This window comes from Phycomyces blakesleeanus (assembly GCF_001638985.1).
Source record: "Phycomyces blakesleeanus NRRL 1555(-) unplaced genomic scaffold PHYBLscaffold_23, whole genome shotgun sequence".
Lineage (NCBI taxonomy): Eukaryota > Fungi > Mucoromycota > Mucoromycetes > Mucorales > Phycomycetaceae > Phycomyces > Phycomyces blakesleeanus.
This window is the reverse complement of record NW_017265156.1, coordinates 167094-181158: the sequence shown is the minus strand read 5'-3', so window position 1 is coordinate 181158 and position 14065 is coordinate 167094. Positions and strand designations below refer to the sequence as shown.

At 37.8% G+C, this 14065-nt stretch overlaps 4 protein-coding genes across 4 annotated transcripts; 3 read left to right on the top strand and 1 right to left on the bottom strand.

Moving 5' to 3' along the window:
* Positions 1–80: 80 nt before the first annotated feature.
* On the top strand, positions 81–2005 carry PHYBLDRAFT_127217 (hypothetical protein). Its single transcript, XM_018429152.1, has 8 exons — positions 81–253; positions 325–340; positions 480–563; positions 642–749; positions 845–928; positions 1053–1170; positions 1273–1381; positions 1424–2005. Exons 1-8 carry the CDS (start codon positions 203–205, stop codon positions 1826–1828), a joined length of 975 nt encoding a protein of 324 aa, XP_018286907.1. The 5' UTR covers positions 81–202; the 3' UTR covers positions 1829–2005.
* A 2038-nt stretch (positions 2006–4043) lies between these two features.
* PHYBLDRAFT_156243 (hypothetical protein) lies at positions 4044–6280 on the top strand (the record flags this gene model as incomplete). Its single annotated transcript, XM_018433475.1, has 10 exons — positions 4044–4151; positions 4228–4308; positions 4374–4503; positions 4577–4669; positions 4730–4774; positions 4888–4995; positions 5055–5137; positions 5199–5316; positions 5394–5912; positions 6009–6280. The coding sequence occupies 10 exons, from the start codon at positions 4044–4046 to the stop codon at positions 6278–6280; spliced, it is 1557 nt and encodes a 518-aa protein (XP_018286906.1).
* A 1409-nt stretch (positions 6281–7689) lies between these two features.
* PHYBLDRAFT_182982 (hypothetical protein) lies at positions 7690–9275 on the bottom strand. Its single transcript, XM_018438700.1, has 4 exons — positions 9054–9275; positions 8737–8995; positions 8277–8670; positions 7690–8207 (listed from the first exon to the last, which is right to left on the bottom strand). Exons 1-4 carry the CDS (start codon positions 9240–9242, stop codon positions 7808–7810), a joined length of 1242 nt encoding a protein of 413 aa, XP_018286905.1. The 5' UTR covers positions 9243–9275; the 3' UTR covers positions 7690–7807.
* Positions 9276–9734: 459 nt separating this feature from the next.
* PHYBLDRAFT_188483 (hypothetical protein) lies at positions 9735–12794 on the top strand. Its single transcript, XM_018439518.1, has 5 exons — positions 9735–9963; positions 10065–10733; positions 10833–11907; positions 11979–12535; positions 12604–12794. Exons 1-5 carry the CDS (start codon positions 9802–9804, stop codon positions 12655–12657), a joined length of 2517 nt encoding a protein of 838 aa, XP_018286904.1. The 5' UTR covers positions 9735–9801; the 3' UTR covers positions 12658–12794.
* The last annotated feature ends 1271 nt before the right edge of the window (positions 12795–14065 follow it).

Below are 14065 nucleotides of genomic sequence, written 5' to 3'. Positions count from 1 at the left end.
CAACTTAACGCCGCCCCAAAAAAATAACAAATAAAATACCTTACCCAATCCAACCTATATACCTATAACTTACACTTGCAACCTACACTTACAACCCACGCTTACACGCATACGCACACAGCAACCTATACCTACTATATATATATATATATATATATATATACACTCTTTTTTTCTTCTTCTTTACCTCTAGTTTCTCATCATGACCCTCGATGACTCATCATACCGTGCCCTGAGCATCCAGTCTCACATGGTAATCTCGTCTAAAACCAAAGAAAAGCAACAACAATATACTAAATAAACCCTGAGGAGGGTGTATTGTAGGTCTCTGGATACTGTGGTAATAATAACAGTATTTGATATTATATTAATTTTATAAACCACGGGATTGTTTGATACATAATATATATATATATATATATAAAGAAACAATCTACAGTGTAAATAACACACTATTATTATCATTATTGGGCGTTCAGGAAACAAGGCTGCAGTCTTTCCTTTACAGACTCTTGGATTTGATGTCGATATACTTAATACCGTTCAATTCTCCAATCACACTGGTAAGATATATATTTATTTAAATAGTAATTGTCATAAACATTGATATCGACAACTCTTTTTTTCTTTTCTTTTTATAGGTTATCCTTCATGGACTGGTGGTCGATTGACTGCAAACGAGGTTCAGGATCTATTCACCGGACTTGAGCGCAATGGTCTCACTGATGATTATACCCACGTATTGACCGGTAAGGAATAAAAACCATAAAAGAAGCAATACATATATGTACTGATAAGTAATATAAAAAAAAAACAATCAAAATCAAATCAAAATCAAATATAGGCTACATCGGCAATTATGAAATCTTGGAAAGGATCGAAGCCTTTGTCTGTCACTTGAAGACCAAATCACCTAAACTGATATTCGGTAAGAATTATGTGTGTACATATGTGTACATCTGTGTATATGTACGTGTGTATGTGTACACTTAGTCTTCTAGTGTGATCTCTCCCTTTTTTTTGGAGCAAACTTACTGACTTTGCTAGACAAGTGTGCGATCCTGTAATGGGTGATGGTGGCAGACTCTATGTTGCACCAGAAATCGTGCCTCTTTATCGCGACATTTTGCGCACCGCCGACATTGTTACACCTAATCAATTTGAAGCAGAGTAAGTTTAGTTATTATTAGTGCATAGAGAGAAAGATGATTTCAAGGGAAGATCATGTTGTGCTGATTTAATATAAATATAAACAAACAAACAAAAAAAAAGAACCCTTGCAGAGACTACAATTAACTCCCTCGAATCTGCATGTGAAGCAGCCAAGGCCCTCCATGCACTCGGCACGCCCAACGTCATCATAACCTCTGTTAGCCTGCCTGTCAACCAAGTACCCGAAAGTGTACGTCTTCCATGCGCAGAGACCCACGCACTCTATTGCTTGACTAGCCACAAAGCCATCACAGGTGTAACCGAGCAGCACTTGATCGCTTTCCCCACATACCCGGGTTACTTTACCGGCACAGGAGACATGTTCTCAGGCCTGGTGGTCGCGCGCTGGCAAGAAGCAATTGACAACAAGGTTGTTTCCCCTTTGGCTGCCGCCGCCTTCAAAGTTGTCTCTACCGTAAATGCTGTCACACTAAAGACATTTAACCGCCAAAAGGCCTTTATTCATGCCGAGAACCGTGGCCAGACCGGCAGTATCGAAAAACGCCCAGATTCACCAAAAGTAATCCGTCAGTGCGAACTTATGGTTATCAAGGGCAAAAAGGAAATCGAAGATCCTGACAGTTATAGCAGTGCTATTAAGATGGCCGCTGTTTAAGAATCAGGCTATATTTCTTTTCTTCTTCTTCTTCTTCTTTTTTTAGAATTGGAAAACCATTGGAAATAAACAAAAGAGAAAGAGAGATAAAGAGATAGTTAGATGTAAAGAGAAAGAAACAAAGAAACAAAGAGAAATATAAGATTCTTATAAGTGATAAATAAATCCTTGAACCACAATTACAAGTCTTGAACATTAAACAATGCATTATAGTATATACCTCTTTACACCAAACACCTATTATGGTCCCAGGCTTTGAATGATATGTCACAGGCAATAATAGTGATAATAATGATAATATCAGTACAGGAATAAGATACAATATTACAACCAAGATACAATATGTGCTATACATGTTTAATTACTTGTAATGATATCTGTTGTTTCCTTTTCTTCTTCTTTCTTTTTGTTCTTTTTTTTTTGGCTTTACACTTTACTGGTGTAAAATACAGCTGGTATGGACAGACTTAAAAGCTCAACAGAAAATAGATTTAGTTCAAATACATATTAAATAAATTGTCAAGTTTTTAAAACAGGGAAACCTTACGGACAACCTGGCAGGACAGCCTGGAAGTATGCAGTGTCACTCATAATTAGTGTTTTATGGTTACACGTTTTTTTGGGGTGGTCAGACTTTGATATTTGTTGAATGTTTCAAAAAAAAAAAGTATTAATAATATAGATAAAAAGAAATTAAATAAAAAAGAGTTGATTTTTGGTCAAGAGAATTTTCTTGTGTTTTTGCATTTGGCAAGAAGAATAACGTTGTATACTTCCAGACTGTTCATAAAGTTTTCCGTGCTAGACAGTATTCTGGACAGTATTAATCAGTTTTGGAAACGGTTGTGGGTTTTGGCATGAATTTTTTATTTATATGAGATTCCACTTTAACTCCACTTTTACTTTAAATTTAAATATTTAGTTAAAATTGGTATCCCCAGCAGTTTAATTTATTCTATTCTAAATAACAATCAAAGTTAACAAGGATTTAAAATTGATTGCTAAAAGCGCTCTCAAAATTTATTTCCAAGGAAAAAAGATGAATTGAACTGCTGAGAAAGGTGGCTTTTTCTTTAACTAAAGTAGTGGTTTTTGACTTTGGGTAAATCAAAAGTTAAGTTACTGCTGAATATGCTCTAACATTTGCTATCCAAAATTAAGAACTATCAGCTCTAGTTGAGTGTGGTAATCTTTTCAATTTTTGTCTCATAACGAACTTCTTTTTTCTTTTAAAAAACATCAACTTCCTTATATCCAACTACATAATTACCTAGTAAAAATAGTATTTAGTCCAAAGAAAAAAAAAAGGCAGCTGATGATATATGTTTGCCTTTGGAGTATAAGATGATATATTTCGCATAAACCTGAGTTAGCATGTCTTTATTTGAGATTTAGACGAGTTTGAATTTAATTTTTATACACTTCTTTAATAAAAAAAAATTGGTCTTATTGAAATAACCGAGATATTCTTCGAGACAATTGTTTCTTATAATTCTCAAAGAAATATATATACTACAATAACCATACCTCTACAGAAAAAAGATTCTTCCTTAGTATTTAATGATAATACTTACAAAGATAAGTATGATAATATAGATGCTGAAAACGGTGAATCGGAAGCCTTTATTTAATTTGACACGATTATTTCGCTTCAACTAACAACAACGCAAAACATGTTTCAAAACATATATTATTTGTCTCCATTAACAAGGTATTTTCATTTAAAAACGAAAAAAAAGTAAAAACCTGTCCAGAGTTTTCTCAAAAAGCGTCTAAAGTTTAAATCTAATTCGCCTACAAAACAAAATATAAAGTCTTGGTATCTCTGTAAAGTACATATTACTATATTGAATATATGACAACTGTAGTGAATATCACTAGAATAAAGACTACGAATCGGATTATTTTGAGCACGTATGTTTCTCACCTTTATGTAGACCATATTTATAATACATAGTCTTAATAACTAGCTTAAAGAACTTTATCTCTTTGTACTCCCAAATAGATAAAACGTTTCAAAGCAAGATTTATATATAGCAGATGTTTGGTTATACTTAATTAAGAATGTTGTGTAGCTTATTATCAAAATATCAAACATCTGATAACAATTAAAAAACGATATAAAAGGGCTTGTTTGTAGGCTTGTTTGGGTTAAAGATACATCTTTAAATCGCGTTTAATAATCTGTTTACCCGTATACACTGTCTAATTTAAAATGAAATTCGAGAACAGGGAACAAAAGTTTGGGGAACATATCGAAGAAGCAAATATACAGGCAATAGATAAAGATGAGAAGTTACTCAACTCGTTTGGGTATAAACAGGTAATTTCTTAGTACTTTATTAAACACAATGAGCTAAACACCCAGTGATAATATATATATATATATATATCTAAAGGACCTTATCCGTTCAATGTCTGTCTTCTCAAGTTTTGCCATTACATTTTCTTCTTGCTCTGTATTGTCGGGACTCGCCCCTGTAAGTACAATGTTTAATAAAAAAAAAGTGATCAAGTAATAATAATAACTATCTGTATTGCTTAGATGTGGGGAGATGCTATGGTTGATGCAGGGTCTCTTGGTGTTATTTGGGGTTGGGTAGCAACTAGCTTTTTCACAGTATTTATTTCGATGAGTTTGGCCGAGATTTGCAGTGCTTATCCTACGACTGGAGGTAGTCTTTCTTTTTTGTAAATTAAACTATATTGTGTATATTGCCCCTCTCTTTCTCTTACATAAACGTAAAGGTCTTTATTTTTGGGTCTCAAGGCTAGCGCCACCGAAATACATTCCATTCGCCTGCTGGCTTACAGGATGGTGTAATTGGCTTGGATATGCCTGTAAGTTTTACGGATATATGATCTTTCTCGATTCCTTTTTTTTAATGTATGGTATTTTAGTTGGGATTACTTCTGTCGACCTTAGTCTTGCTCAATTTGTCGCTGGTATAATCAATATTTGGTAAAATATACTATATTTGATTATATATATATATATATATATATATATAGATGTATGTCTGATGTCTTTATGCGTGCGCTCAGGCGCCCCGGTGTAGAGATAACTATTTATATGCAATATGGTGTTTTTGTTGGCATTTTGATATTTCATGGTTTGATCAACTCCTTGACTGTAAGCTTAAATGGGATTATGAACCAGGCAGCTTGTAAGTGAAATAAAAAGTATAAGATATACGTGTCCTCATTTCTCCTTTATATATACTAGTCTGGGTCAATATACTAGGAATACTTTTTATTGTTATAGTTGGACTAGTATTTACCAGGCCATTAGCCTCGGGATATGTCGTTGTAAGGGAGAGATATAAAAATCACTCCATAGAGAGATATATTGACTCTTTTTTTTGTTTAGTTCACCCAATTCTATAATGGGTCCGGATTTTCAAGTAACGGCTATGCATTTTTGCTGGTTATATTGCAGGCCCAGTATACACTTACGGGTTATGATTGTGCCGCGTATATGAGCGAAGGTATTACGCCATTGCATGATTATAAAACGCCAAAATATAATATTAAACTCAAAAACAGTGTTTGTTATTATGATTAGAAACAAAAAATTCCCAGACTGGAACACCCCTTGCTATTGTAGTAGCTGTGTTAGCCAATGCGTTCACTGGATTGATATTTTTAATTGGTGTTGGCTTTATGGTAAAGAACTTTATGTACCAGATCGTTTCTGAGGAAGCCATTCAACCTCAGATGGTTCAAGTGTTTCATGATGGTGTTGGCCCTGGATGGACGATGGTGTTTTTGGTTTTTATTATCCTCAGCACTTTCTTTTGCGGATCTTCAATGATTCTCGCAGGATCTCGTATGGCCTATGCTTTTGCAAGAGATGGCGCGATGCCATTTTCAAAGAAACTTTATAGTCTTAACGCCCAAACCAAAAGCCCTATAATTGCCGTTTGGTTCAACATCATCGTTTCTGGAATTATTGGAATTTTGTACATCGTCAACGATACAGCATTTGAAGCCATTGTATCGATAAACACAATTGGTGCACAAACGGCGTACCTTATTCCCATTGTTTTACGTATTACCGTATCACGTACTAAATTTGTCCCAGGTAAACTGTAACACATTTTTTCTTTTGGTTTTACATTATACATATTTGGATATGTTTTTTTTTTAATTTTATTATTTTTTGTTGCTGTTACTGTAGGTCCCTGGAATTTGGGACGATTTAGTATAGCGATCGGATATGTGTCTTCTTTTTGGCTTATATTTACTTGCGTACTATTTATTTGTCCTACAGAAGCTCCAGTAACGGCTAGTAATATGAATTACGCAATAGTCCCCTTTGGTGTTATTATGGGATTATCTATAGGATATTACATGATTTGGGGATACAAATGGTTTACTGGGCCTGTGCGTATAGTTAATGGGGAAGTCGTTATAGAGGACGACTATTCTGCCCAGACAATGACATGTTAGAATATACTATTATGATTATTATTTGGTTTTTGTCTAATTTTTCTAAAAAGAATCATCAAGGTGATCAGGGAGGCTATCATAGGATTGATCCAGGCTTCGTGATATATAAATTCTACAGGAATTTGAATATTTTGAATATTAATATATAATCATACTCTTCCCGTATCTACATTAATATAAATAGCTTTATCCTATTGATCACAATTTATATATTCTCCCCGCATAATATTCGGGATCCACTTGTTTGATCTTCAGCCCTAAGAGCATCTTTTTACTGCTGGATATAAAGAAAGAAAACATAGCTACCACACAAAACTTGATCCTATAACATTAGACTCCACAAGAAATCCGAGACCCGAAAGCCATGCATAAAAACCTCTTTAAAAAAATTTGATTCTTATTATGTATAGTTGAGTAAGCTTACAGAAATATTAAACAAACAAAAAGCAATTTTAAGATTAACAGAACATGCAATGATTGAACTGTTTAAAATTTGCCCGTGGGGAATTGGCTGGGATCACATAACAAAGTCTTTCTTCAAAGTAGCTTTTGTCTTAATAGCTGTAGTTATTATTTACATAATATATATATATATATATTCATTATCAATGTCATTCAATCATCGCAAAATATTGAAAAATAAAGCCTAAATGGATGAACCTTTTATTCGAATTCGGCTATCTAACCTAGAAGCTTCCAAGCCTTTAAGAAAGAAGGAAATCAAACTGCGTCTTATCGGTGGTAACCTGTAAAAACACAGCGGACATTGTCGAAGCGGGAAAAGTTCTTTCAACCGTAAGAATAAAACCAGCTTTCATGTTATCTTATCTTTTATGGACCCTGTGTAAATAGGTACGGATCAAAGGGAAGTACTGTTTTTTTCTTGCATTAAAGACGTGTTTGCTGTATGTTTACCTAATAAGAAATTTTGTGGGAACATAAAAAAGAAACTGGGACACCAATCTTAAAGACATACTAAAGATACAAAATCCTAGTAACCGGTTCGGGTCTGACCGGATAAATTCGGGGTTGCCTAACTGAAAAGCCAAGAAACAAATATATATATATGTGTGTTTTTTATCTCTTATCTTTAATGTGTATTTAGCTGCGGGTGGGGTGGAATGAGGTAAACGGATCAAAAATTCAATGTTACTAGAAAAGCTTCAAGCAGAAAGGGACAGTACTATTTATTGTTCTCAATGCGAACTTTCTGCAATGAATTTAAAGAAATAAATAGATATCACTTGAACAAAGTGTACAAAATATGCTTTATATATATATATACAATTTAAATACATATAGACAGATTGTCAAAATTTCGATTTGATTTTGTATATTTAAATTCATTCATTTTCGCGTAACGGAAGAAAGCACTATTACTTCTTGGGTGTAACCGAATTCTAATTCTTAGCTTGTACACAAAAAAACCAGAGGCTTTTTTTTTATATGTTTATTTTGATTACAGAGAGGCTTATAGAAAGATTGAAAGGTGGAATGATGAGATGCGAGTATTGAATGAGGCATTATTTAGAACTGCTCGGTGGGGGTCCACTTCTTAAGGCGGATAGAGTGAACCTTGATGAAACCATCGGCATCCTCTGGGTTGTAACCACCCTGTTCGTCCATGGAGGACTCACGGATGTTGTAGAGCTTGGAACCAGGACCACGAGCAACGCGACCCTCAATGATAGTGTTACCCTTGTAAAGCTTGAGCTTGACATCACCAGTCACGTTGACCTGAGTCAAGGGGATGGACTTGTTCAAGAACTCACACTCGGGGGAGAAGTACTGACCGTTGTAGAGACAGCGAGAGTAGGGGATGGTGATGCTCTGGTCACGGAGAGCACGCAGCTGACCGTCGAGAGTCAAACCCTCGAGATCCTTGTGGGCAGTACGCAAAATGGTTCCACCGGGAGTCTCGTAACAACTATAATACTTGATTTTTTAGCCCTTTTCTTCTTCTTACTACTATGCAGTCTCAATTTAAATAAATTACCCTCTGGACTTGACACCAATAAAACGGGACTCGACAATATCGATACGACCGACACCGTTACGTCTGGCGACAGTGTTGAGGTAGGTGAAGAGAGCGACGGGCTCAGTGACAACGGTCTTGTCATCGTTGTTCACAACCTTGACGGGAATACCCTTGTCGAAGGTGATGGTAATGCGCTCGGGCTTGTTGGGAGCATCTTCGGGGTCAACGGTGAGCTTCCACATGTCCTTGGGAGGAGTGACATTGGGGTCCTCAAGGATACCGGCCTCGTAAGAGATGTGGAACAAGTTCTCATCAGTAGACCAAGGCTTGGCAGCGGTCTGGACAACGGGAATACCCTTGTCAGCAGCGAAGGCAAGGAGATCAGGTCTACCCTGGAAGCGGTTGAAGAAGACTATATAAAAAATATTAGTAAAGCATAATAATTAATCAGATCTATCTACATTATCCAGAAACTTACCAGGCAATCTCCAGGGAGCAATGACCTCGATGTCGTGGTTCAAGGCGTAGTAGGCAAGTTCGAAACGAACCTGATCGTTACCCTTTCCGGTGCAGCCGTGGGAAACGTACTTGCAGCCCTCACGGGTAGCAATCTCGATCTGTCTGCGAGCAATGACGGGACGAGCGAGGGAGGTACCGAGAAGGTAGACGGACTCGTAGATGGCGTTGGCCTGGATGGCAGGGAAGATCAATTCCTCAACGAATTCCTTCTTAAGATCCTGTTTGAAACACTGAATGAGTATCTATTGATTTTATTAAGCCATAACCAAGACTTACTTCAACGAAAACCTTGCTGGCACCGACAGCAAGAGCCTTGGCGCGGATGGTCTCGAAGTCTTCTTCCTGACCAACATCGGCAATGTAAGCAAGGGTCTCGTAACCCTGCTCGATCAACCAAGCCAAAATGCAGGAGGTATCAAGACCTCCGGAGTATGCGAGAAGAACCTTTCCTTTGGAGCCAGCCATTTCTTATTGTTTGTGTGAAAACGAAAATTGATTTCAAACAAAATAAAGAAAGTTCTAAAAAAAAGGCAATTCCAGGGTGGGTTTTATACAAAGCGCCATTTTATCGGGATTCCAATAGAGTTTTGTCTAGGCCAAATCTTGGGTTCATATTGTGTGGGCCAGTCAAACCAAACCACACCAAAACAAAAGCAAAACTTATACACTAAGCGCCGATTAGGCTGTCTTTTTGGTTGGCATATAGCATATCCAATTCGTGACTTTTGTTTACATTATTCATTAATACCTTCTACTCACACAATCATAAACCATATAAAATAAAATAAAAATAAAAAATAGAAAAAGCTGTCAAGCGGGCATTGATTATTTTAGTGTGTGATTGAGTATGAGTCAAGTTCCCATTTGAGAACTTATCCATCCCCAGACAACCAAGATCTTTTTTTTATACCCAGCTAGTAGGTCTGCCTTGTCCATAATCCCTCTTCTTTCTCTTCTCTTGTTCTTTTGATAAGAAGGATCTAAAAGCAGATTTTCTGGTCTTGTTCTTTCTATTCCTTCACAAATGCTTTCAATTGCTAGACAGGCCACCAAGGGTCTTTCCTCAAAGACCATCCTCTCGGCAAGTGCAGTCCACGTCAAGGCTGGTCTCTTGCGTCCTTTGGGTTCTGTTTCCGCACAGAAAATCCGTAATTATGGTTCTGCAAACAATGCAGCTGCCGAAAAGGTACCAAAGAAAACGACACTGCCTCAAAAGCCGCTTACAAAACATGTGTCTAACACTCCTTTTTTTTTTAAAAATAAATAAATAAAAAATAATCATTCTAGGAAACCATCACCAAGCTTTTGTATAACATTGGATCTCGCAAGGAAGTAGAGCAGTACCTTCGTCACTTCTCCTCAGTCGAATCCCAAAAGTTTGCTGTTATCAAGGTCGGTGGCGCTGTCCTGACCGATGAGCTCGAAACCTTAGTCTCGGCCTTGACGTTTTTGAACCGCGTCGGTCTCTACCCCATTGTACTCCACGGAGCTGGACCCCAGATGAACCGTTTGTTGGAGGATGCTGGTGTTGAACCCCAGTATGAGGAGGGAATTCGCATTACAGATGCCAAAACACTTGAGATTGCACGCAAGGTATTTGCTGCTGAGAACCTTAAGCTGGTTGACGCATTGGAGCGTCACGGTACTCGTGCACGCCCAATCACCGGTGGTGTTTTCGTTGCAGATTATCTTGATAAAGAGAAGTATGGATTGGTCGGAAATATCTACAGCGTCAACAAGGAAGCTATTGAATCATCGATCCGTGCCGGTGCCTTGCCAATTCTGACATCTTTGGCAGAAACACCTGACGGTCAGATTTTGAACGTCAACGCTGACATTGCTGCTGCAGAACTTGCTACCGTGCTCGAACCTCTCAAGATCATCTTCTTGAACGAGAAGAACGGTATCTATAACGGTGACACTGGAAAGAGAATTGAAACCATCAACTTGGATGAGGTAAGAATTGGTGATATATAAATATAGAGGTGACAAGGAAGTTCAGGATGGTGGTTTTAAAAAATTGTGTGTATTGATGGGAAATATATATACATATAGGAATATGAAGATCTTCTCAAGGAACCCTGGGTGCGTTATGGCACCAAGCTCAAGATCAGAGAGTGCAAGGAACTCCTCGATAAACTTCCTAGATCATCTTCTGTTGCGATTATCTCTGCCGGCCATCTCCACAAGGAGCTTTTCACTGATTCTGGTGCCGGTACCTTGATTCGTCGTGGTCACAAATTGTTCAAGTTTGATGATCTTTCCAAGATTGATTCTGATAAGATCCGTCGCATCCTCGAGGCTGAAGATCCCGCCGTCAAATCTGGCGAGGTATCTGTTGCCCAGTACCTCCGTGACTTGAAGGATAAGAATGTATCCCTCTACACCGATGAGCCTGGACAGGTCTTGGCTATTGTCACTAGCGATCCCTCTGACCCCAGCAAGCCTGCTGTGCTCGAGAAAATCCTTGCAAGCAAGACTGCTGTCTTGAACAATGTCGCTGACAACATCTGGAACAGTATCCGCAAGGATTATGATGCCCTCACTTGGCGTGTGCGTTCCAAGGTCGATGAGGACACTCTCGACCGTTCCTGGCATTTTGAGCGTGCCGATGGTTCGCTTCGTAACCCAGAGGATGGCAGCACCATGTTCTTCTACGGCATCCGTGATTCTGACAAGGCTAAGCAGAGCCTTGTAGGTGCAGGTTCCAAGGGCGGTAAGCGCTCCTTCAGCACATTCTCTCGCCCTCAGCGTCGTGGATATGCTAGCAGCACTCGCCAGAAGAATGTTGGTCTGATTGGTGCTCGTGGCTACACTGGCCGTGAGTTGATTAACCTAATCAACCAGCACCCTAACCTTAACCTCACACACGTCAGCTCGCGTGAATTGGAGGGAAAGCCTCTTGAGGGCTACACCAAGAGCAACCTGACTTACGTTAACCTTAAACCTGAGGAACTTAAGGCCCAGGAAGAGGTTGACGCATGGGTGTTGGCTCTCCCTAACGGTGTATGCACCCCATTTGTGCACCAGGTTGAGGCTGATGTGAAGGATGGCAAGTCTTCTGAAAAGGTCCTGGTTGATTTGAGCGCAGATTACCGTTTCGATCCCACATGGACTTATGGTCTTCCTGGTAAGGGTCTAGAATGATAAAAACGAAAACCAAGCTAGTTTCATGTATAATAAATGTTCTCCTGTTTGTAGAATTCAACCGTAAGAACATCTCTGGTGCCACCCGCATTGCCAACCCTGGCTGTTATGCTACTGGTGCTCAGATGTCCATTCGTCCTCTCCTCCCCTTCCTTGACAAGAATGCTCCTCCCACCGTGTTTGGTGTGTCTGGCTACTCCGGTGCTGGTACCAAGCCCTCTCCCAAGAACGATCCCGAGTTCTTGAGAGACAACTTGATTCCTTATTCTCTTACTGGTCACATCCACGAGAAGGAGGTTTCCTATCAGCTCGGTACTCCTATCGGTTTCATTCCCCACGTTGCACCCTTTTTCCAGGGCATCTCTTTGACTGTCAACATTCCTTTGGCCAAGACCATGACCAGCCGTGACATCAAATCCATCTACAGCGCTTTCTATCAGGGTGAGAAGTTGGTTAAGGTACTCGAAAATGAAGAGCCCTATGTCCGTGACAACGCAGGCCGTCACTTTGTTCGTGTCGGAGGGTTTGCTGTCCACGCTGAAGGCCGTCGTGCTGTTGTTATCACCAACCTCGACAACTTGTTGAAGGGCGCCGCTACTCAGGCAGTACAGGTAAAATATATGGCTATAATTTAAATGATGTATTATGGCTCTAATTAAGTTTTTTTTTGGGATTATAGAACTTGAACTTGGCATTGAACTTTGACGAGTATGCCGGTATCCCCATTGAATAGATATTCTAAATATATATAAAAGTAACAGAACTCATTTCTCCATCTTAACCATCTTACATTATTTCTATTTTTTCTTCCTTGTATTATGAGAATCACTACCCAAAATATATAAATCATTTAAGCATTCGGTGTATTCTATAACAAGAAGTCTCTTTTTCCGGTTTAATTATGTATTGCTCATGATGTAGTATACATCGACCTGATACAAATATCTATTTAGTATTCCCAAAGCAAGCCTTTTTTATATATAACTTTTTCAGAGTTAATAGTTATTTTTTTTTTGTTTTTGCAAAATGTAACCTTTATGCATATGTACACTAGAAAAATATATATCATTCTTGTTTAAACTAATACAGTGGCGTATGTTCTATTCGGTGCAAGGAATTAATAGTTTTTTTTTTACACCAAAAAATCTTTCTTGATTGCATTCATCCTATCCACTAAAGTTTGAGCCTCATGAGCTAAAAAGCAATGTCTCATTCTTCTCTGATGATTGGTAGATTTGGAAATTTAGAAAATTTCTTGTCAACGATAGATCCAGTCATTTTTACATTATATTGGAGCATATTTAATTGTGAATTTCAATGCATTAATACAAGCAACAAGCATTCCAATTGTGTAAAGACCAATTATATTGTTCTTCATTTTATTTGTTTTCCTCCCTTTATTACATCCAAAAAAAGTTTTCATTGGGATTATGAACCAAGCATTTTCTGTTACCTGTATGATTCTAATGTTATTTAAAATCATTATAAAAAAAGCTAAAAATGCGCGATTGAGATAAATTATGCTTGATCTTTTAATGTAGATGCTATATAATCTATACTTTTTTTTCTCTTTAATTTATACAAAGTTTTCTTTTTCAATGTGCGTAATAGTAAATGAGGTTAAGATGAAACTATTTATCCCTGATTACTCATGAAGGCAATTGTGGTAACATAGAACTTGGGGGTAGGGATAGCCTTTTCCGTTCTTTGAAGTCTGGGAATTTTTGGCTTGCACTGGTCGACTCTTTTCACGTCACATTCCAAAGTTATGCAATCAATGATTCCCAAAAATATATTCAACTAAATATACTATATTAGCTTTCCCATTCAATCGGTTCTTGATAGATTATTATTCTTCTTCTTTTTTAACAGAAATAATGTCAGGATGCTAGAATTTGTCTTGTTCAATTTTTGCTTATTTTCGTTTTTAGCGATAAGAGTAGGGTCTTAAGCTTCATTATTTTACACCTTTAGGGTAAATTAGTCAAGGTTGTACTACTCATCAAGTCAGCGCCTGACATGGATTACATGCCTTATTCTTGTAAGATTATAACGATATGGTGTATTTTTCTTATACACTGGAAAAATAATTGGACTCTGATCGTTTTTTTCAAGACCTAAAAAGTGTTGTCGGAAATGTG